Raw genomic sequence first — 23,409 nt, 5'->3', positions numbered from 1 at the left:
AGCCTTTAAGAATCCTGCATAGTCTTTCTCGTGAGGCTGTTGCATCCTCCTGGAACGCCTTAACTTCTACAGCATCCTTATACTCTCAGACTTTGGAATGGGATGTGAATTTGCCGAAAACAGTCACTATTAATCCGTACAGGAACAAACTAGTTTTACTGAGACGGAGATTTGTTTTACTAGCCAAAAAGATTATATTAGGTCGTCTTGCGCAAGCTCACACATATCAGTCAGCCATGGTGTTTAAGTATGTATGTATTATGTATGTATGTATGTATGCATTACTACGGATGAATATACTTAGAAGAACCCAATACCTGAATCATTAATGTCCCATAATTGTTCCGTTCTTGGGGAATTAGCTGCAATTATGTGCGATGGCTCATTTTGTCGTCGTCATTCTTCAAGTAACTTCAAACGTAGTTTGTAACAGACAGCACTTTCCAGACATTTGATACTTTGCCTTCCTTCATTCATATTTGAATTGTTCCTTAATAATTGTTCCTTGATATAGGCCGCATAAAAAAAAGTGAGATTAAACATCACCGAAAATTAATCAAAATTCAAATAGTTAACTTTACTAAGGAAAGATTATCTTCTCCCTTTCAAAATAAACGCTCGCACGCACACACACACACACACACACACGTATACACACAGCCACAAACACACACACACACACACGCACACACACAAACACCACTGTGAAAAAACTTGTTCACATCCCTCCTTATTATTGCACCAACATCATCACTTTATTTGGGCTGGTCGGAGGAAATGCAAGACTTAGCGGATCCGAAGGCTATCATTTCACTTTGATTCATCGGAGGTTTTCGTGGCCTTCTACATATTTTTCAGCCGTGTTACGAGTTTTTTAGAGGAATTTATTTTTTCCTGTCTACACTTTTTCCGTCCGTCCTCAGATCTTAAAAACTTCTGAGGCTAGAGGGCTGCAAATTGGTATCTTGATCACCCACCTTCCAATCATTAAACATACCAGATTGCAGCCCTCTAGCCTCGGTAGTTTTTAAAATTTTATTTAAGGTTAAAGTTAGCCATAATCGTGCTTCTGGCAACAATATAGGAAAGGCCACCACCGGGAAGTGGTTAAAGTTTCATGGGCCGCGGCTCATACAGCATTATACCGAGACCAGCGAAAGATAAATCTATTTTCAGTGTCCTTGATTATACGCTGTAGCGGCTGTGCAGAAAACTCGATTGCGCCCAAGAAACTTCGTCGCATTTCTTACTTGTTCTTTGACGGAATGGTAGAGTTCTGTGATTTCATTTAAGTCTTCTGTCCAATATTTCATTCTGATTGCATGGTTGCTCGTTGATGACATTTCTATTGCTTTGATCTTTTCAGTTATGTTTAACTAATATCCAGCATAATAGTTTTTTAATACTGTCGTAAGTTTGCTTTATAATGTTTATTCAGTTTATATAGATATAATTTTTTTCCTTTCTTTACCAAAGTTTATTATCTGGATTTGGTCGATAAAAGTCAAAGACTTGATGTGAACATGTTTGATTATCCTAAGGCATATATTCATTTCTTAATAATTTCCATTTGAATAAGTAAAAGTAACAAGAAAAATCGTCCACATTTAACATCAGGTTCGTCGACGATTTGCAAATTTGCTAGAAATGTTTATGTTGGATGAATCTGCAAGTCTGAATCGGGAAAGGTGATAAAGTCTACGGAATTTTCACAGAATATTTCACCAGCCGAGTTCCTTAGAGAAACGGGCTCGGGAGCGATGCCAAAAATGTTTTAGCAGCAAGAGCCAGTGCTGGCATAAAGCCACCTTATTCTGTAAGAAGAAGAAGAAGAAGAAGAAGAAGAAGCCCTGGAAGTAGCCAGGGTTAAGAGAGACAGAAAATAACCGCAGTGTGGATTATGACTGAAGTTTTAAGAATGAAATTAAATGATCGGTAGTACGTAATGCAGACATTGAACTTAATTTTGAAAACAAACATATACGAAGTTTTAATGACGTATTTCTTTATTATAATATCGTTACTGGCGTTTGTAGTAATGGACAAAATCAACAACTAATGATTATAGAACCTGTTAACATTTTGATGCCGCGATTTTTCTAAATAAATTTACGCATTTTTTCTGGGCGGGACAGTTTCTGGTAGGAACTAACTTAGCTGGTCCGCTGGTCTAGCCCTCTAGCCTCAGTAGTCTTTAAGATCTGAGGGCGGACAGAAAAAGTGCGGACGGACAGACAAAGCCGGCACAATGGTTTTCTTATCAGAAAACTAAAAAAAAAAAAACCGTAACCTGACCGAAATATACGAAAATTCAGGTGTCGCGGAGGGTTCGCGTCTCCCCCAGGGCGATGAAAAATCACTGGTTCTGTATCATGATCAGTTACTGCTGCAGTGTGTGGGGGTCTGCTGCGGTGGGAGGTTGTAATCAACATTCTTTGGAAGCTCGAATTTCAAGTCACTGGCCCCTTTGGTGCGCTTGTTCCGTGTGAATGGGTTTTATCTACCGAAATAATAATAATAATAATAATAATAATAATTTTTACAAATATGCGTGGTTTTCTATATTCCTGATATATAACATTACGCTCGTTATTTATTCATAAAACAGATATATATTATCGTCGACCATTTTTATTCTGATGCCGCTCGATTATGAAAAGGAAAGCAATAAGTGCTTCCTATTGATCCATTGCTTTACGGGATTCCTGGCGTGGTGCACTGTAGGCATTACTCAAGTGTCTTTGCAGCGTCCCTTCGGCGCCCCCAGCTGCAACCTACCTCTTTCATTTCTTTTACTATACCTCCGTTCATATTCTCTTTCTTCCATCTGACTTTCCACCCCCTATAACAGTTCTTTCTTAGTGCAACTGCTTTGAGGTTTTCCTCCTGTTACACCTTTCAGAACTTTCTACTCTCGATTCCCATTTCAGCGCTGAGTGACCCCATAGGTCCCAGTGCTTGGCTTTTGGCCTAAATTTGATGTTCCAGTTCCAATAAACAATTCGTGACGATAAACTGCAATTGATGAGACAGTGAGTCTTACCCAAGGAACAAAAAGGGCTTTTCGACCTCACAGCTTTTGATGCCTTGCTTTTGATGTTGCTGAGAAACATGAGGTCCATTACCAATTTTGTAAGACCTTAAAGAAGACCGGAAAGGATTATAGTGGTCAGGTCTCATGCCTAGCTATGAGTAATGAAACAAGACCACGGGTATGTCAAGAGCTACAGAATTTAATCCTCTGCAGGTCGCAACCTTTTCCAAGGTCTACGGTGACGTATTACGCGAAAGCAAATATGGATGAGATGGGAATAACGAATACATCTAATCCTGTTAATATTGTGGCAACTAAAGTTAAAAAAAAAATCGATTGGACGTAAAATTAGCAACGAAATTATGTGGATAACATCTGTTCTTCGTGTAATGAATGCAGCTGAGGTATGTCTTCCCCGATTGCCCGCATTTGCCGCGAAAGGAATAACTCCACTTCTTGTGAATGACAGAATATCTGAATCAATTTCAAGATACACCAGTAATGAATACCCAGATGCTGGCTGTTTCCGCGAATGGCGACATCCTCGATTACATTAACAAAGCAGACTCGAGAAGAAAGCGTTTTATAATTCTAGATGGTCACGACAGACGCAAAATTTTGTGCCAGTGACTCTAAAAGAAAGAGGGGCATTATTTTGATAATCTTACCCCTCGTCGTATTAAGAATTTAGAACTTTTTGATGTATCAGTTTGTGACGTGAAAGGCTGTCTACAGTAGAACACTAGGTTACTGGATGCCTGGGATCTTTCCTAAATAGTGACCCCCAAAAGTTTTAACCCGGTATTTATCCACCTTTGCGGCGTGTTTAGTACAAGCCCATTTGGGATGACTGTAAAAACATAAACAAAAGACTGTAAATATCATAAAGATAATGACCCCCAAGAAATATCAGTCCTAGATAATGACCCGACCACCGAACTTTGCTGGGTGTCACTATCTAGGAAAGATCCGATGCCTGTATGTATTGTAAAGCGTATTACGCAATATGATGTAAGAAAAATATTTGCCATTGATTTCATGAAAAACAGTTACTGTTGGTGAGGACTTCTCTGCAATACAGTCAGCAGAAGATAGATGCTTGCTACTAATAAAGGAACGGCATAGATTTATGATCCATCGGTTCCTTACCAACCAGAGTTACAACATGGAACATCCACCAAAAACGAAGCTACTTACGATACTGGAAGCGCAAAAAGCTGAGGTCACACTCAACCACCCTACGAAAATCAACAGCTTGACAATATTATGTCTACATGTATGTTAGTGAAAAAAAAAGGTCATCCAACCACAGTTTCCTCTAGTGATCAAGAATGGCCTATAGTCTAGTGTGCTGGGAACGAAAATAAATGGAAACAAGGAACATTACGTAAAAAAAATCTTTCCTAGATAGTGACTCCCGAGGGTTTTAACCCGGTATGTATCCACCTTTGCGGCGTGTTTAGTACAACCCCGTTGGGGATGGCCGTTAAAACCTAAACAGAAGACTGTAAATATCATAAAGATAATGACCCCACAGGAAATTTTAGTCCTAGAAAAATACCCTGAAAACCCTTGGGGGTCACTGTGTAGGAAAGATAAAAAAAAAATGGTCATATGAAGTATGTGCACCTTTATTAATGGTTGTGATAATGCACCACAAAATACTTCAATTATAGTAAAAAAAAAAAAAAAAAACTCCCGCTCGTGGGACTTTTGCCCCAGATATGGAATTAAATCTCCACGTTTTACTCTTCTGTAATTTATATTTCCACATACATAGGCTTTTCAGTATCAACAGTCCATTAACCAATCTTTCTAACAGAATCTGATTCGAATCAATATCTGCGATACTGAAGGTACGGTAGACCTGTCTTTTTAGAAGGGCCTTCTTGCCCACTGTTCCCTAATTCTTTTCGTCGGGAACTTTTGATCTTTGTGCGACGAGGCTACACATTTGCAGATGTATTAGACAAATATCTAATTAGTGATGCAGCAGTGGCGCCTTCTGAAAATACTCTAGACCGCGCAACCTCTTCTGTGAACTAGTAAAGATTCTCAGAACCTTTTGTGTGTGTGTGTGTGTATGCATGGGGTTCGGGGTGGGGTGTGGAGCAATGGTGGTATTCTTTATCATTGCGCTTGTTTTGCTGATTTAATTCAATAACTATTACCATAAAAACATTACAGACTTGAAATAACATTAATCCATCCATATGCAACAGACTAAAGGGTTCCTATAGGGAAACAAATGGCTGGAAAACAGATGGAGAATTTCTCACAGTGAAACGTTGCAGATCAATTTTGTTCAGTCTGTGCTCTAAAGGTTTAAAAAGGACCGTTTTCTTTAATGCCAAACTTCCCGATTATTTACCAGGTAAACCAAAGTAAACTAGAGGTCCTATCACCTTCACGCTATTTTTTTATTTTTTATTTTGATCGATTAATTGCTTAACTATAACAAAATTATTTATATATTTCAGTAATGAATATGTGCTTCCTGAATATAATACATTATTAATCCTTTAAAGCACAACACAAGACAACTTGCATTTATTCTAAAGAAATAAACGTCTCAAGGTTTCTTAAAGAGTTATAAGAAAACATCGTCAAGCGACTTTCAGTTGGAAAATCGACCTTATTCCCATTGTACATAGGATCCTGAATGGCAGAGATACAGTTAAACAGGTTTTTCGAAGCGTTCAGGCAGTTTTTTTTAACACAAAAGCTTGATTTGCCCATCATAAAAGAAAAATAAAGAGCAATGGATGTTTTGAATTAGATGAAAAATTTCTCCACTTGAAAAAGACCCATATGCTTTCCATGCAAGTTTTAAGGTCCTGGGCCTTCGTCTGAGGTTTAAAAGCATGTAATAATTGTTAAATATCTTGGAAAATGTCTTAATGTTTTAGAAAGATTGTAATAATGACACAAGCTTTCTCACGATTCGAAAACGTGACAGAGGTTTCTCTCGGAAATTCCAGCCAAGATAAATACTTAAACAAGAGTCACAGCCATGGCATTTTGCTTGTAACGTCTTGCTACACGTGCTTTTGGCATTTTCAAAACTTAAAAGAATTACAGAGATGGAAAATTTGAATTAAGGAATACGTACCAATACACTGTAAACGTTGTCACATGAAAATCCGGATTTTTAAAAATGGTCAAGAATATTTGAAAAGCACTTCTCACAAGAGTATTTACAAGATAAGCATCCCCTGAGAGGTCGTTAATACTACCATATGAATTTTTTTAATTTTTTATTTACTTTTTTATTTTTTATTGTTATTTTTTTTTTATTTCGTTTGGCAGAGATCGACTGGTGAGGTCCCGTGAGCATCGAAGCTTCGCAAATCCTGCGCATGCAGTCAAGACAGAGCTTCAAATCAATGCTTCCTGAGTTCTCCGCCTCCTGTGAACCGCAGACAGTCCTCGGTTCTAGACTCTGCAATGTGGGGGGGGGGACAAATTAAGAATCGAAAATGTGTTCACCCCTGCATGGGAGACAAGAGTAAGTGCTGATGTTTTCCCAAAGTTGTATACCCTTTTACTTGTGAATTACTGCAGGGATAAATAGTCCTTGTCAAGTTAGAGAAATAAGATTTTGGTCATTTTATAGTTTTCTGTAAAAGAAAACTATTGTGCCGGCTTTGTCTGTCCGTCCGCGCTTTTTCTGTCCGCCCTCAGATCTTAAAAACTACTGAGGCTAGAGGGCTGCAAATTGGTATGTTGATCATCCACCCTCCAATCATCAAACATACCAAATTGCAGCCCTCTAGCCTCTATAGTTTTTATTTTATTCAAGGTTAAAGTTAGCCATGATGGTGCGTCTGGCAACGATACAGGTCAGGCCACCACCGGGCCGTGGTTAAAGTTTCATGGACCGCGGTTCATACAATATTATACCGAGACCACCGAAAGATAGATCTGTTTTCGGTGGATTTGATTATACAGTGTACAGAAAACTCGATTGCGCCAAAGAGACTTCGGCGCATTTTTTACTTTTTTTCCTTGGAACTTTTTTTTTTTTATCAGTGAGACAGGGCATTTTATATATAATGGGCATTATCTTGTCAGTATGACGGCAATTAAGGGGCTGTATGCAAAACTAATCTTAAATTTTCCTAATCAAATTTCGCTTAAGGCCTATATTTTCTCAGCTGACATCGACGGAAAACTTTATTACACAGATGATACAATGCAAGTGATATGTCATATTAACGGGAATCACTGAAAAAAAGGTGCTGCTGGCAACTTCATACTTCTCTCCATAGCAAAAAACACGACAGACAATATACTATTCAGTCTTCCAATAATCAAAGTTACCAAGGACAATGCGACAGAAGTACTATATATGAAGTGCCAGCAATACCCTTTGTTTCAGTGATTCCCGTTAATTTGACGTATCACGTGTATCATGTATCATCTGTGAAATAAACTTTCCCGTCAAAATCAGCTGAGAGAAAATATATTCATCTTGTTGAGGCTGGTGAGATCTACTTCCTTCGCAGGATATTTCCAACAAGAAAAGAAAAGACTGACAATGATCTTTGGTCTCAAGCAAAATTTGATTAGAAAAATGTAACATTCCTTTTGCATGCAGCCCCTTGCCGTCATACGGACAAGATAGCGCTCCTTATATAAGTGTGTATGAATATTTCATAGTCTCTACAAATACCGACATTCAAAACCCTCTACCAGATACATGAACCATTTTCAAAAGATACCCAAGATAGCCCAAGCATTAGAGGGCTTCTTCATAAGGTGCCCAGGATACCTCTCAGACGAGAGAGTCTTACCCAGGACCCACTGAGACAGGTCGGCCAGACAATGACGTCACAAGGGCTCATCGCAGGCAGGAGGACCCTGGTCTTACCTAACATACTGACGAATGAAGTTCACGTAATTTGCCACGTTGACGTAAACCCCTGGGACCTCTGCCTCGGCGCACCTGATGCCCCAGGCCACTAAACCTGTCACTGTCCAGCCTCTGCTCGTCCGGCACACGAGCGGCGAGCCTCCGTCTCCCTGGGGGGGTCCAAATATTAAGGTAACCGCACTGCCCTAAATTGGAAAACTGCATTATCTGCAGAATTTTCGAAACTGAGATATGCCACCTGTGGGGCTCGTGAAACACTAATACGAAAGTTACTGCAGTTTCAGAATGATTCTCCAATGCTTTCCACGAGTATTTAGGGGGTCCTGTTTGCAGTATCTGCAAAATCAGTATTAAGGGACGGGAAACTACAGTATCTACCATTTACTGCAGTCTTCCATTTTAGGGCACTGCAGTGGGTCAAGTAACAGATTGTTGAACGGACTGCAACAATGAATACGCTCTAAATCTCTTCTCTTTGGCTGCAGTAATTGGAAACTTCGCAAAACTGGGAAAATATGATATCTAAGATAATGGTAATAGCCGCTATGATGTGAAGCTTAACTAGGTATATATACCATGACTCAAGTACATAATGAATTTTTTCTGGTTGATATTTCATTAGATTAGAATAGCAAGAGACACATTGTAAAATTTAGAACCAGTTGTTTTGCGTTTTTAAATAGTATGTTGGTGCACTGTAGGCATTACTAAAGGTTCTTTGCAGCGTCCCTTCGGTCCCTATAGCTGCAACCCCTTTCATTCTTTTTGCAGTACCTCCATTCATATTATCTTTCTTCCATTTGCTATCATCCTCTCCTGACCTCCTGTTACACCTTTCAAACCTTTTACTGTCAATTGCCGTTTCAGCGCTGAATGACCTCATAGGTCCCAGGGCTTGGCCTTTGGCCTAAGCTCTATATTCGAAGAAAGAGAATACGAACGGAGGTACAGTAAAAGGAACGAAAGGGGGCACGCTGCAAAGAACCTTAAGCAATGCCTACAGTGCACCCCTAAGGGGAAGCTTCTTCTGAAAACCACTCACAGTACAGGCATCTTTCCCCGGGACGCCTCCCGCGCAGACGAAGGCCTTCGAATTCAAATTGAAGGTGGGGCCGAGGCGTGTCCTCTGGAGCCGAGCCTCGCACACGAAAGGATCAATCATGGGCACGTCTACCTCCTTCATGATGAACTGGTATGACCCGTCCTCCGAGAATTTGTCTTTGCCCCAGCCCGTGACCCAGCAGCTGTAAAGCAATGAAGGCTGTTATTCTTGCTCCTCGTAACGTGATTGGCTGTAATTTCGTCGTCTTAATGTAGCAAGGCTTCTCATCTCTCGTTGTCAGTCGTACTTGTCATGAGAGGAGGATGATCCCGAATGTTTTTTTTTTTTTTTTTTTGATAGATTATAACACAAAATTAATGGCATTTTGCTATCTAGCGACAATAATAATAATAATAATTTTAAAAAATACTCGTAGTAGCATGAGTCTCAAAATGGCGAAACGAATCCACAGTTATTTATCTGTACAGTTATTTAAAGATAAATCTGTACAGAGAGCTTTCGGGGAAACTTTTCGAAGTTTCCCGAAAGCCTTACGTACAGATGTATCTTTAAGTATATGTGCATATGCATAACTGTGAATTTGGTTCTCCAATAATAATAATAATAATAATCGATAATTTTACCTGGAATTATATAATAAGGACAAAACCTCTCGTTTGGGGTTTGAACCACTTGCCAAGCCAGTGAATAAATAATAATTATCTGTTCAGTCACAGATGGAAGTTGCTATCGGGACGAGAATTAAACACGTCCCTTCACTGCTGATGGGGTGTGGATTGACTAAAACTATGCACATATAGGTACATTGTAGGTACAAAACTATACATATATACATTAGGTCTACTATCGTCTCCTGTGACTTAGTGGATATAGTGTTGTCTTGGCTTATCACAGGTGCGCAGGTCACAGTTCCCAGAGAAGAGGTTGTCTTTATCAATAATACTAATAATAATAATAATAATAATAATATGGCTGTTCATATTGGAAAACTCTTGCTTTTGAATATATTAACGCTTTTAATATACCATCCCTACTTGACTAATTCACATGTGCCCTAAGCTGATATAAAGGTTATTATTATTATTATTATTATTATTATTATTATTATTATTATTATTATTATTATTATTATTATTATTATTGAAAGTAATGGCTGTTTCTACGGCATTCAGTTTATATAGAGTCGTCTCTATAATAATAATAATAATAATAATAATAATAATAATAATAAACAGGTTTTGTTAAACAAAATGGCAGTTTCAACACCATTTATTCTATATAGTAAACGTTCAGTTCGTCTTATCAATTGCTTTTCTCCCAGCGCAAGAAAAGCAACTGATAAGACGAATTGGACGTTTACTGTATAGAATAAATGCTGCTGAAACTGCCAGTCTGTTCAACAAAACCTGTATTAAAGAAGGTCTTTTTCCTAATAATAATAATAATAATAATAATAATAATAATAATAATAAGCAGGGCTGCTATATTAAAGCATTTAGTATATATTTTAAAGTAAGCGTTTTCCAGTGTGAATAGCCATATCATTATTATTATTATTATTATTATTATTATTATTATTATTATTATTATTATTATTATTATTATTATTATTATTATTATTATATCGTTACCAACGGTCGCCTCACTTTTCACTGCTTGAGAAGAACAGCTGGCCCGGCTCGGGGAGGCAGACAGTGCCTATGTGGGGAAGCGCTTGAATCTCTACGGGGCGAAAATTCAGCAGGGCCACGTCGTTGACGAGGCTCTTCCGGTCGAAGTTCGGGTGTATGACGATGTCGGTGACGACCGTTTCGACGTGGGGGATCTCCGGGTGGTCCTGGGGGGCTCCGACGTCGTAATCACCCAGCCTGACTTTCGTCCCCATTCTCCTGTGGCGAAAGACGCAGATGTAATGAGTTGTATTCAGCTGGAAGGACAGTTCGGTTTCAACGTCTCTCAAGCGTTTGATCACTGATATCGAAGGTCTCTGTCTCTCTGCCTCTCTCATATATATATATATATATATATATATATATATATATATATATATATATATATATATATATATATATATATATATATTTTTTTTTATTTTTATATATATACATATATATACACACATATATATATATAAATTTCAGACTCACATCACGATCGAACCCAGGTCTTTCAATTGAAAGGCAAGGGCGCTGGCCGCTAGGCCATACAAGTCATAAAAGAAGTTGGAACCTGAGGGCAACTACACCCAAGGATTACCTGGGCAAGCCAACTGCTTGCATACCAGCGTGTTTTCCCCAACCTCCCGACTCAGCAATGACCCAATTGACAGCATTTAATTCGAATTATCCCTTCTGAGTGAATAAGATAGAAATAATCAACACACAATCACGTGTGGAGCACAGATAAATTTCAGACTCACGTCAGGATCGAACCCAGGTTCCAACTTCTTTTATGACTTGTATGGCCTAGTGGGCAGCGCGCTTGCCTTTCAATTGAAAGGCCTGGGCTCGATCCTGATGTGAATGCCGTAGAAACAGCCATTATTATTATTATTATTATTATTATTATTATTATTATTATTATTATTATTATTATTATTATTATTATTCAGGAGATGAACCCTATTCATATGGACCAAACCTACAGGGGACATTGACTTGAAATTCAAGCTTCTGTAGAATATGACGTTCATTTGAAGGAAATTGCTGAAGATAAAATGAAATACAGAAAGAAAACAAAGATAAATTAACAGATTAATAAATAAATAGATAAAATGTAAATGCACCTTCGCCTGAGCTTTCGAGTTCTAATTCCACAGCATCCTCAGGGAGACCGCTCCACAATCCAACGGCGTGAGGAATCAAAGGATTCTAGAACTGAGGAATTCGACAGTGAGGCAATGCATGGATCGAGAGTTGAAGTGATTGAATGATTTACGCTGATTGATGGCAAGTTGCTAGAGTCCTACATGCAAACTGGATTTCAAGACGAAAGGGGTTTCATCTCTGATTTATTGAGAATTGGCCTCAGCATATCTGCATCAATAATATCTATTAAATGTCATAGAAACAGCCATTTTATTTTCAGTGCTACTGCCCTCAGAAAGGTCTCCCACTAACAATAATAATAATATAATAATAATTACTAAGGTTTTTTACAGTAAACCCAGATGGAAGTGATAAAAAATCACTGGTATATGTTTCTGGTTAATTGTAGTGCCTATAGCACGCTTTATTCTATATTCTTAGGGGAAACGATTATTAACTTCTCTCTTAATATTTTCTTTATAATTTCTAGTATTTCTTGTAACACGGATTTCCCTATTGGAGCACCATATCTACAGCTAATCCCTACTGAACTGTTAGACTACTCTCTGTTTAATCAAGCCGAAATGACAACCTAGAAAATCGGCGGAGTGAACTAGAGTCAACGGCGCCTTGAGTGAGCTGGTTTTTTACTTAGAAAATAGTAGCTATTTTTCTTGTTTTCATTTGCTTATTATCTCATTTACCGGAGACTTTGGGCAATTTGATTGGTGATATCCACGTGTCTGTGTATGTTGTTTACAAGATAAACAAGTAAATGGTCGAGCCCGCTGCCACCAAGGCTGAGTGGCGCAGTGCTTGCCTTATGTTTGCTGGAGCCTACCACCCACCAGTTCACCCACCTCTAAATATATATATATATATATATATATATATATATATATATATATATATATATATATATATATATATATATATATATATATATGTGTGTGTGTGTGTGTATGTATGTACACACATATATACAGTATATGTATATATACATACATACATATTATATAACGTTGGCATATACATGTATATAAAATATTAGTGATAAATAAGAGCAAAACAGAAAATATTTATAAATCGTCAATGGCTTGGAAACAAAGTCGAAACCGGTCAGGACCTACACCCCGTCTCCTATTTTTCACCTGTGGTAACGTGCGATAAATGAATCACGTACAAAAGTGATTACAATCATGTAATATATACAATATATATACATACATACAAAAAAAAAAAGTATTTAAAAACGATAGCTCATACTTACTGCGCACTGTTGATTACGTGGGCAGCTGTCAGGACCCATTCGGGAGAGATCAGAGCTCCTCCACCTACGTAGTTGTTGTCTAAATCCAGGACAAGAGCCATCCAGGGGTACTCGCCGAAATCTGCCTGATTTTCATAAAATGGAAAATCTCAGGTGGCTGGAAACATGTACAAGTTAGCATAATATTTTCTCTACATTGTTTTACTTTTTACTAGGCACCCTGCAAGCAGTTGAGTAAGACAGCCATCTTTTTGTTTGGACTCTCTCTCTCTCTCTCTCTCTCTCTCTCTCTCTCTCTCTCTCTCTCTCTCTCTCTCTCTCTCTTTTCCCCTGAATCTCTCTCTCTCTCTCTCGGTCTCTTTATTTCTGTCCCTGAATCTCTCTCTTTCTCTCTCTCTCTCTCAGTCTCTCTTTCTCTCCTGAATCTCTCTCTCTCTCTCTCTCTCTCTCTCTCTCTCTCTCTCTCTCTCTCTCTCTCTCTCTCTCTCTCAACATCAAAAAGTGTAGGGTGCATGAGTTTTTTCACTTCCCCGAAAGCTAAAAGCTCGGTATTGTCTTGCTGTTTAACCTACATTTTTGAAAACTTTTTACAAGGTTTTTCACAATTCGGAAAATGAATCATGTCAGAGGCTTGCTGAAATCCCTTTTAACCTTTATACTGGTCGCTGGTAAAGTGGTTAGTGTCTTGGTATGCCACTCAGATGTCATGAGTTCGCGGAACCCCCAGGACGAAGAAAAATCACTGGCCCTGTATCATGATCAGTTACTGCCGCGGTGTGGGGTCTGCTGCGGTGGGAGGTTGAAACCAACACATTCTTTGGAAGCTTATAGAATTTCAAGTCAATGACCCCTTTGGTGTGCTTGTTCCATGTGAATAGGTTTCATCTACTGAATAAAAATAAAATAAAAAAAAGTCATTGCTAAGAATCCCACAGATTTCGAATATCTAAAAGCAGATTCTAAGACTATGCGCAGATTTGGTTATTAACTTTACATATTTCTTTATTAAAACTATCGGTCTTCCTATTCTAAAGGCTTTTTTTTTTCACAGCCGTAAGGGACCATTTCTAAAAGATCTGTAACGTTCGTGTATATTTTTGAAGACTTGAAAATCCTATTTAGAGGCGATTTTGAAAATAAAATAAGGTTAGCAGAATGCATATACTTAAGAACATTAGAAGCTTCTTTTTAAAGATTTTAGATTATTATATATATACTGTATATATATACAGTACATATATATATACATGTATATAAGTATATATACATATATATCAGATATATATACACACACACACACACACACACATATATATATATATATATATATATATATATATATATATATATATATATATATATATATATATATATATATATATATATATATATATATATATATATACACATATATATTGCATTGGTATGTGTTCAGTAACACAGGTTCGAGATAATACATGCGGCCACTCACCTCAGCAAGGTCTGCTTGTCGGTATGGAATTGGGCTAGAGATGCCGCAGCCTCCTGTCCCGACGGAGCTTGGTCGAAAGTTGAAATTAGGTGCACTACCCGGGCTAGGGACTACTGCTTGGGTTGGCCTGGAGGGTGATGCAGGACTACTTTCAGACCCAGGAGGACAACACAGTTTCTGCCCTGAATCCGCACATGTGCTCCCAGAGTCCTGTTCGGGGTGAAAAGGGTAGTGGAATATAGAGTTTAGGCCAAGGGCCATGCACTAACCTATGAGGTCATTCAGTGCTGGAAAGGAAATTGAGAGTAGGCAGGTTTGAGAGGTGTAACAGGGGGAAAACCTCGCAGTTGCATTTTGAAATAATTGTTAGGAGAGGGTGGGAAACCCTTCAGCATGATGAAAATCCTGTCTATTACCAACCTTCAAAGCAAACGTCCTAATACCACTAAACTTTTTCAACAAACAGTACTTCTTTTCAACCCTTTCCAACTGATAAAACTTGACTGTAACTTAGCGACCGGACAACACGGAGTATAATTTACATATGGCAATACGAAGAAATATTACTTACACTGCTTGAAACCTTAAGAAGCACAGATAATGGCACAGACGGACACGCCTGGTTGACAGGTAGACAGAAGCAGTTAGAAGGCAAGTTTGAATTGCTGGGTCTTCCTGAAAATGATAAGAACAGAGTTTTGCAATTCGTGTTATGCTTCTGATCATAAAGCACATTTGTACACCAAAGTTGATTTAACTTATTCGAAAGAAAATTAATATACTGTCACCTAATGCTACAAAATTTGTCATGTCTTGAGGTCATTTTACTCCTTGTGGCTGTCTTTGTCGCGTGTCTCCGTGAAGAGTTTCTGGATTTAAGAGACTGAAGCTAGAGGAAGAAGACAGACGCATAAACATTGTCCAGAAACCTTCCATGATTTGTTCCCACTAATGCTAACTTCTGAGTATACTGCCATACTGATTCTCCTGCTTATACTTAAATGTAATCATATTATAAAAATTTAAAGTTAAGTTAAAGCCCTCTTAGGCATCTGCAATGCACATGGGGCAGGCGCTGATCTCGTTTCTTTGGCTGATCAGCCAGTGGGCGACAGATCCCAATGCCTAAGGCACGTGGCCATTGTGTCGCTAGGCCCACTGTTTAACCCCCGAGCCCGAGGGCTGGTACCTATTCTCCTACTCACCGTCAAATTTTCAGACCGCTAGGTTGGCGGGCCACCGGGTTTATACAATGATGCCACCCAAGCCACCAGTGAGAGGGGTGGGATTTGAACCCCGGTCCTCTTGACTGGTAGGCGAGACCCTTACCACTTCGCCACCACGGTGGTTTATTATATATTTGTATATCATCCAAAGGAGAGGGAAAAAGTAACAATCCCTGAGTAGGTAAATAATCCACATTCAAGATAAATGGGCAGTGAATTGTTGTTATTTGTCATTGGACACATATGGAATTCAATCCGAATTCTCTTAAAACTACTTTCTTTCGTGTATCAACAGATACACGGTCACTTGTCACAGCAGTAAAAATAAATAAAAAATAAAACTTTGATTTATTGATAAACTTACCAAACTGCAGTCCAGCTATGAAAGGCAGCTTGTGTTCACTAACGATTTGTGTGTCTGACGTTCCAAAATTCCTTTGACACTGGACAAAGCTTACAACCATGCCTAAAACCAAAGCGAAAATCCACGACCTGTAATGGTAATTAGAGGTTAATTAAGGAACACGAGAGGCTTTCAGAAAATTAGATTTTAAATGACAAATTTAGCTTTCTGAAAAGGAAGCTATTGTGCCGGCTTTGTCTGTCCGTCCGCACTTTTTCTGTCCGCCCTCTGATTTTAAAAACTACTGAGGCTAGAGGGCTGCAAATTGGTAATGTTGATCATCCACCCTCCAATCATCAAACATACCAAATTGTAGCCCTATAGCCTCAGTAGTTTTTATTTTATTTAAGGTTAAAGTTAGCCATAATCCTGCTTCTGGCAACGATATAGGATAGGCTACCACCGGGCCGTGGTTAAAGTTTCATGCACCGCGGCTCATACAGCATTATACCGAGACCACCGAAATATAGATCTATTTTCGGTGGCCTTGATTATACACTGTAGCGGCTGTACAGAAGACTCGATTGCGCCGAAGAAACTTCAGCGCATTTTTCACTTGTTAAAGTTTGAAATCAATTCTTCGATTCCTATGTAGTTGTTACTTATCGCCTTTACCGCTCTCTCATGATTACTCATATCTTTGTGATATGTTTTTATTTATTGATCACTTCTAAATATTTACATTACTCGAGTAAGTGTGACCAGGCCCTATTTACAGCCCCAAGGGAATATTTCTTATCAGTAATATCAGCCCGCATTCTGACGTTCACGAACTTTTAAAATCAATAATCAGGGTGATTTCTGGGTGCACAAGTTATGAGTTTTACTTCACATCGCAACAGAGGTTCCTGAAGATAGATCGCCTATATGCAAAATATTTTACACTAGGCTACCAGTCATAACAAAATATGCACGTCATTTTTACTGAACCATTATGTTTGCTATTCCAGAGTGTTCTGGGACTTCTATTTTTTCCTACTTTGGTTGTGGCATGATTACTGGGTAAGATGCATCGTAGTGCTACATGCACATGAAGCAATTCATCTTGCAACAACAACTTATCAGATGTGAAACAGGAGTTGCTGCTGCCCTAAACAGGACTCCAGTTTCGCGATTCGCTTTGCAAACGCAACGCTGCGCTCGATAGGTCTGAACGCACGGCAGTATCACCGAAGAAATGGGTACTGTTGGTACGGCTTCCTGTTCTTAGAAAGACAATGGTATTATGCCATCGACGTTTGTCGAAACAGTTTCCCTGTTCGGCTGGCAGCCTCGGGGTCCTCATCTCTCAGCCGAAATTACCTAAGTGGTGGGTATCTTCTCCCCAGTAGTAGTCATTAGGAGTTAGTCCGCCGTCGGCGGAAATCCTTACCTGGTCCCATACATATTTCTGCTGTAGATCCGGAACTTCTGGTAGAGCTTTGGTGCCCGCACTTGCAGATCGTGTGTGCAACATTTGACTTGCGAAGCACAAGCATTTAAATCCTGAATGAGCGATCTTTCGTCACTTTTATTGTATAAGGTAACATTGTTGATACTGACGCTCGTAAATTTAATAGGTGCTCTCATACTATACTGTACTTTGAAGCTCCGTGTACAAATGCCCTAGTTTTGCATTCTTGTGACTTTCATTGTTGTTTATGTAAAATTACAATTGTCTTTTTGTTCATTTATCTTTACTCATTTGTTCTCTCTCTCTCTCTCTCTCTCTCTCTCTCTCTCTCTCTCTCTCTCTCTCTCTCTCTCTCTCTCTCTCTCTATTTGGGGCATTCAATTCAGTGAAAGATTGCTCTGCTATTAAATGACTGCCCAGTCTGTCCTGTTCTGTATGAATTCTTCATATTCTGAGGAATAAGAGTAAGAGAAACTCAATCAAGTACATCCTACGAATTGTCACACGAAATGATTAATGAGAGTATCAGAATAACAAAAGCCCTCACGTTTTACCGTAGGCTCTCAATGCATCTCAGAGTACAACAGCAATCTTTGTCAGGTGAGACTGAATTGTCAAACAAGCAATGACTTGATTTATAAAAGAACAAAAGAGAAATTTATTTAATGAATTGAATTGAATATAGAATTTAGGCCAAAGGCCAAGTACTGGGACCGATGAGGTCATTCAGCGCTGAAACGGAAATTGACGGTAAAAGGTTTGAAAGGTGTAACAGGAGGAAAACCTCGCAGCTGCACTATGAATCAACTGTTAGGAGAGGCTGGAAAGCAAGATGGAAGACAGAGAATATGAAAGGAGGTGCAGTAAAAGGAACGAAAGGTGTTACAGCAAAGGGCCTAAGGAAGGCATGCTGCAAAGAACCTTAAGTAATGCCTACAGTGCACCGCATGATTTCGAACGCATCTTCAATGACGACGGCTTAACCTGTACCAGGTCCCCCCAGCCTAGACTGCGGCATCAGACTGATTGGCAGTGTACATACGTGGTCCAAACATTCATTGCGTATAAGAGTCACGTGCCATCAATACTTATTGAAAGCGTAAGATTATTACCCATTACGCTGACGCCTTGCCTTGCATGATCAATCACTCACGGTGTCAGCCTGGTGGTGCTTGCGATATCTTTAATGAAGGCTTTGAAGAGAAAAGTCCTAATTGATTGCATAATTACGTTCTTGTCTGCTTGCTGTTTCAGTCACTTCATATATGTATACATACAAGTGTGTGTGTATGTATGTATATATATATATATATATATATATATATATATATATATATATATATATATATATATATATATATACACACACACACACATAATGTTGAGGATATCTTATGCAGAGAATTATCAGAGAAACACAGAGATGCCTGATAAACAGAGAGAGAGAGAGAGAGAGAGAGAGAGAGAGAGAGAGAGACTGCACATACTGGCTTTCTTCCCTCCTGGGCAAGCTCGAAGTCATTATCACCTATAAACATATAGCAATATAAACAACAAAATCTACCCACGCGAGAGAACTCTGAGTCCAGCTTGAGTAAGAGACGTCTGTCCAGGCGACACACACTGAAGGCCCTCGAGGCAATCCCCATTCCTGTTTGGTATTCAACCTGGCGGCGAGTATACACTACCCGTCTCCTGGGAACGCTCCGAACGTACTCGCTCGTTTTATGTATTTGTTTAGGGGCAAATGCTATCGCGTGTTTATTATTTTCTCGGTTGCGCAGCGCTGAAGGAACGCTATTATGATCATGATCAACTTTCGCATTACTATATTTCTGTTAACGCATACCGCAAATTCGAAGATCTTCCAAATGACAAACATCTTCCTTTCATTTGCGAAGGGATGAGACTTTATTATACGGTGGCGCGCAAATATATTGAGAAAAGTAATGCAACTTCTTTCGAAAATAAGATCAGTGACTTGTTAGAATCCTAGAAATGGAAAATAACAGACACGAAGATTCTGTTATTCAGATTACCACGATACAAATGTTCGTCCGTTCGTTGCAACAGAAGGTCACTTGGTAGCTGTTTCTTTAAAGTACATTTGTATGCATGCAGTCTGTCTGTCTCTCTCTCTCTCTCTCTCTCTCTCTCTCTCTCTCTCTCTCTCTCTCTCTCTCTGTGTTTCTCTGATAAATCACTGGATAAGGTATCCTCAACATTATATATATATATATATATATATATATATATATATATATATATATATATATATATATATATATATATATATATGTGTATGTGTGTGTGTCTGTATGTATACATGTATATATGTATACATACACACACATACATGTATATGTGTATATATATATATATATATATATATATATATATATATATATATATATATATATATATATATATATATATATATTTACTTCCTTGATTTCTAAACATGACAGACAAACGCTTCTTCAAGTCAAAGCCACGAAAACCTCTTAATAAAAAAAAACTCTAGGAAAGAAAATCAGCAACGCAGAGCATCGTACGAATCGAGGGTTTAGCGTTACCTTCGGCACCGAATAATATCTCGTCAACATGAACTTGTCAGCTGACTGTTGTGAATCCTCCTGTTTCCGCTTATTCACTTTCCGATCGCGGTGTTTTGAAAGTCTGGAAGAATCTATACACTCACAGACACTCTTGACTTTAGGCCTTATATACGCGAGTTTTGGCGCGTGTGTTTTTGTACCGGGGTAACTTCCAGAGCGAATTGGTTTCACTTCACTTAATTCACTTCAAGGTCATTCTGACGACGTAGTCGCTCAATGACACATAACAGTGCTCCTGATATAGAAACATGACTTACATCTTCCTGGCGTTGTATGCTCTCCTTATCCGTCGAACCTTTCCGATCGCGTCCCACAACACAGCAATCCTTACACCTAACGAACCCGAGTGACTTCAACTGGTACCTGGGAAGGTAGGAAAGATGAGTAAACCTTCCAGGTTACAATCTTACGCAACCATTTATGGTTACCAGTTCGCAGTTTTCGGAGATGCCTCTGTTTCTCGCTTGTCCCGTACCGTAATAATCCTTCATTCGCTCCTGCCGAGTTCAGGTCTGCCCTAAATTAGAAGACTGCAGTATCTGCAAAAATACAAAACTGAGAAAAATGGTAGATACTGCAGTTTTCCTTGCCTTACTACTGATTTTGCAGATACTGCAAATGGGACCCCCCTAAATACTCGTGGAAAGCATTGAAGAATCATTCTGAAACTGCAGGAACTTGTGTAGTTTTCCTTGCCTTACTGCTGATTTTGCAGATGCTGCAAGTGGGACCCCCTAAATAAAGCACAGAAGAATCATTCTGAAACTGCAGTAACTTGTGTATTAGTGTTTCACGAGCCAAATAAGAGGCATATCTCAATTTCGAAAGTTTTGCAGATACTACAGTTTTTCCATTTGAGGGCAGTGATAACATGTATATAGGTTTCTCGTGAGCCGACTGGATTTCGTGGGACGGTGGTGGGGCCTGTTTGCTTACTGATGCACTGGAAATTTATATGCAAGTCTACTTCAGATCTCGTCAGAATGCAATGAATGGATACGTCGGCTACTTTCAGCATCTTAACCTATTTAATGCTGTCTGGAAAAAGAATGAATGGACTGTTTTGCTAAGTAACCCCTAATCTTGACGTTACGGCATGACACCTGCTGTCGAGTAAAAGCAAACGTAAATTCTCTCTCTCTCTCTCTCTCTCTCTCTCTCTCTCTCTCTCTCTCTCTCTCTCTCTCTCTCTCTCTCTCTCTCTGACTAGCCTTCGTTCCCCGAACCAGGGGTATAGGGAAATTAAGGGTCACTTCCTTAAGTTGACCTTAGCGATGAATTAGGGACCTGTAATTTACAGTTGTCAATCAGATTTTGTAATTAGAGAGAGAGAGAGAGAGAGAAAAAAGACATCAATGAGTGTCCAGAACTCTGCCAAAATCTATATATATATATATATATATACAGTATAGATAAATAGATAGATATATACGTATATATCTATGTATACATTTAGATATATATATGTATTTATATGTACATATACGTATATATGCACGTATTTGCATATATATACATGTATATATATATATATATATATATATATATATATATATATATATATATATATATATATATATATATACAGAATTAACTAAAATACATCAGCTAAACGTTTTGCGCACCTAGCATATGAATTAGGTTATTAAAACAAATGGTCGCTTTACCTTTTTTGCACCGTATATGGCAACAGCAAGGGTGTTGCCATACGTAACCAGAGTAACAGATTCAGCGTCAATAACAGTTGCTATTTGAATACATTATTCTCCATCCTGCTTACGATTAGTAAGTAGGAAGCCTCGGAATTCAGGGACATTATACAGTAGGAAAAATTGTACCTTGGACCGTGGCTCCAGAATCAGACCGGTGGATATAACAGGAAATACGACGTAGGAATATTTTCCTAGAGTTTTAGACGATGATCCCCGTAGGGGGATATAGCGCCGTCAGTGCACCTCATGCGGTACACTGTAGGCATTACTTTTGGTTCGTTACAGCGTCCCTTCTTAAGCCCCTAGCTGCAACCCCTTTCGTTCCTTTCACTGTACCTCCTTTCATATTCTCTTCCTTCCATCTTACTTTCCAACCCTCTCCTAATAATTGCTTCGTAGTGCAACTGCGATATTTTCCTCCTGTTACACCTTTCAAACCTTTCACTGTCAGTTTCCGTTTCAGCGCTGAATGACCTCGTAAGTTCTAGCGCCTGGCCTTTGGCCTAAACTCTATATTCATTTCAGTTCGGTTTTGACGATGATTTAGTCCCCAGCACTTCTTTCAACTTCGTTCTGCTCTAATATTCAGTGTTCTCTACTTTGATTTATCTCGGGCGTAATCTTGAAGGTCGATAACATTACGATTTAAGTGACTGAGTTGATTTATGAAAGTTGTGTTATTTTCTTAAAATAATCATGCAACGTCGACAGGAACCTCTGTAAGCTTAGTCGTGAAATGATGGACTATACGTACGGTCAACAGGAGTGTAAGTTTAGGTATATATATTTTCAGTACATCTTGAGATATCGCATTAAATCATTAATACATTACGAGGATTTAAGAACGTTTCCTCAATGGAACTGGCATTAAATCTTACCATGTGATCTATAAGTGGTTCTCTACCTTTTTTTGGCCAATGCACCCTTTCACCATGTGTCAGAATGTCTCCCCCCCCCCTTTCAAAATTGCCTGCCTCAGAAGGTGCTTTCCAAATAATATGCATATAATTCTAAAAATCATTGGTCACAATTCACCCCTGGGTGAGAACCACTGATCTCTATTCGCTTCTTGTTGATACCTCGTCGCACGCAGAAAGAAAATAATTTTGTTAAGATAGGTCGATCTCGAAGCAATTTTTTTTATTTCAGTATGAAAATACATAAAACAAGGCCGCATAAGTCGAAGGGGATAAATTCAAGGTTGTCATTAGTTAAGTAAAATGTTTTCCATGCTGCATCTACAAAAGTCCTTGGGTATTTAAGTTTCAAGGCAATGCCATGAATAATTTTGGTCTCGGCATCAATGAACTGCGGGCTACAAACACGCAGAGCCCTTAAGAACGTCCCAGAAAAAACAGAGTTTAACATTTTGATGATGATTGGAATAATAATGAACAAAAGAGGCAATGTTAGTTGATTTTGGAAGGACTGAAAAGGTGAAATTTCTATCATGACTATGGAAAATTGCATCAAGAAAGTTCAAATTACAATTTTTTTCCTCTACTGTAAATTTTATAGAAGGAACTAAATTATTTA

The 23,409-nt window shown here is 38.6% G+C and overlaps 2 protein-coding genes across 4 annotated transcripts in view; one reads left to right on the top strand and one right to left on the bottom strand.

The window, feature by feature from the left end:
• Positions 1 to 23,409, top strand: part of LOC136855697 (caspase Dronc-like) — a 429,110-nt gene that overhangs the window by 384,379 nt on the left and 21,322 nt on the right. For both annotated transcript variants that reach the window (XM_067133013.1, XM_067133011.1), the window contains exon 4: positions 6,344 to 6,542. In XM_067133013.1, coding sequence (XP_066989114.1) covers positions 6,482 to 6,542 — 61 coding nt within the window. In that variant the 5' untranslated portion in view covers positions 6,344 to 6,481. The remainder of the gene's footprint in view (positions 1 to 6,343; positions 6,543 to 23,409) is intronic.
• LOC136855699 (phenoloxidase-activating factor 2-like) lies at positions 6,275 to 20,529 on the bottom strand. Of its 2 annotated transcripts, none has more exons than XM_067133017.1 (9): positions 20,419 to 20,529; positions 16,112 to 16,239; positions 15,093 to 15,196; positions 14,522 to 14,731; positions 13,051 to 13,175; positions 10,620 to 10,862; positions 8,953 to 9,154; positions 7,908 to 8,059; positions 6,275 to 6,476 (listed from the first exon to the last, which is right to left on the bottom strand). In XM_067133017.1, coding segments are annotated over exons 1-9 (1,173 nt in total). In that variant the 5' UTR covers positions 20,421 to 20,529; the 3' UTR covers positions 6,275 to 6,469. The 2 variants fall into 2 exon arrangements, with proteins under 2 accessions (XP_066989118.1, XP_066989119.1); XM_067133018.1 differs by having other exon boundaries at positions 10,620 to 10,859.

This window comes from Macrobrachium rosenbergii, chromosome 32 (assembly GCF_040412425.1).
Source record: "Macrobrachium rosenbergii isolate ZJJX-2024 chromosome 32, ASM4041242v1, whole genome shotgun sequence".
In the NCBI taxonomy this organism is placed as follows: Eukaryota; Metazoa; Arthropoda; class Malacostraca; order Decapoda; family Palaemonidae; genus Macrobrachium; species Macrobrachium rosenbergii.
The sequence above is the reverse complement of the archived record's forward strand: the minus strand, read 5'-3'. Positions and strand labels throughout refer to the sequence as shown.

What these genes read in the sequence shown, in the direction of transcription:
- LOC136855699 (XM_067133017.1), bottom strand. An exon ending in TTCTTAAGGTTTCAAGCAGT is followed by an intron (nt 14,732 to 15,092) that starts GTAAGTAATATT and finishes CACCCCGAACAG; the next exon opens with GACTCTGGGAGCACATGTGC. An exon ending in TTCTTCTCAAGCAGTGAAAA is followed by an intron (nt 9,155 to 10,619) that starts GTGAGGCGACCG and finishes ATTGCTTTACAG; the next exon opens with CTGCTGGGTCACGGGCTGGG.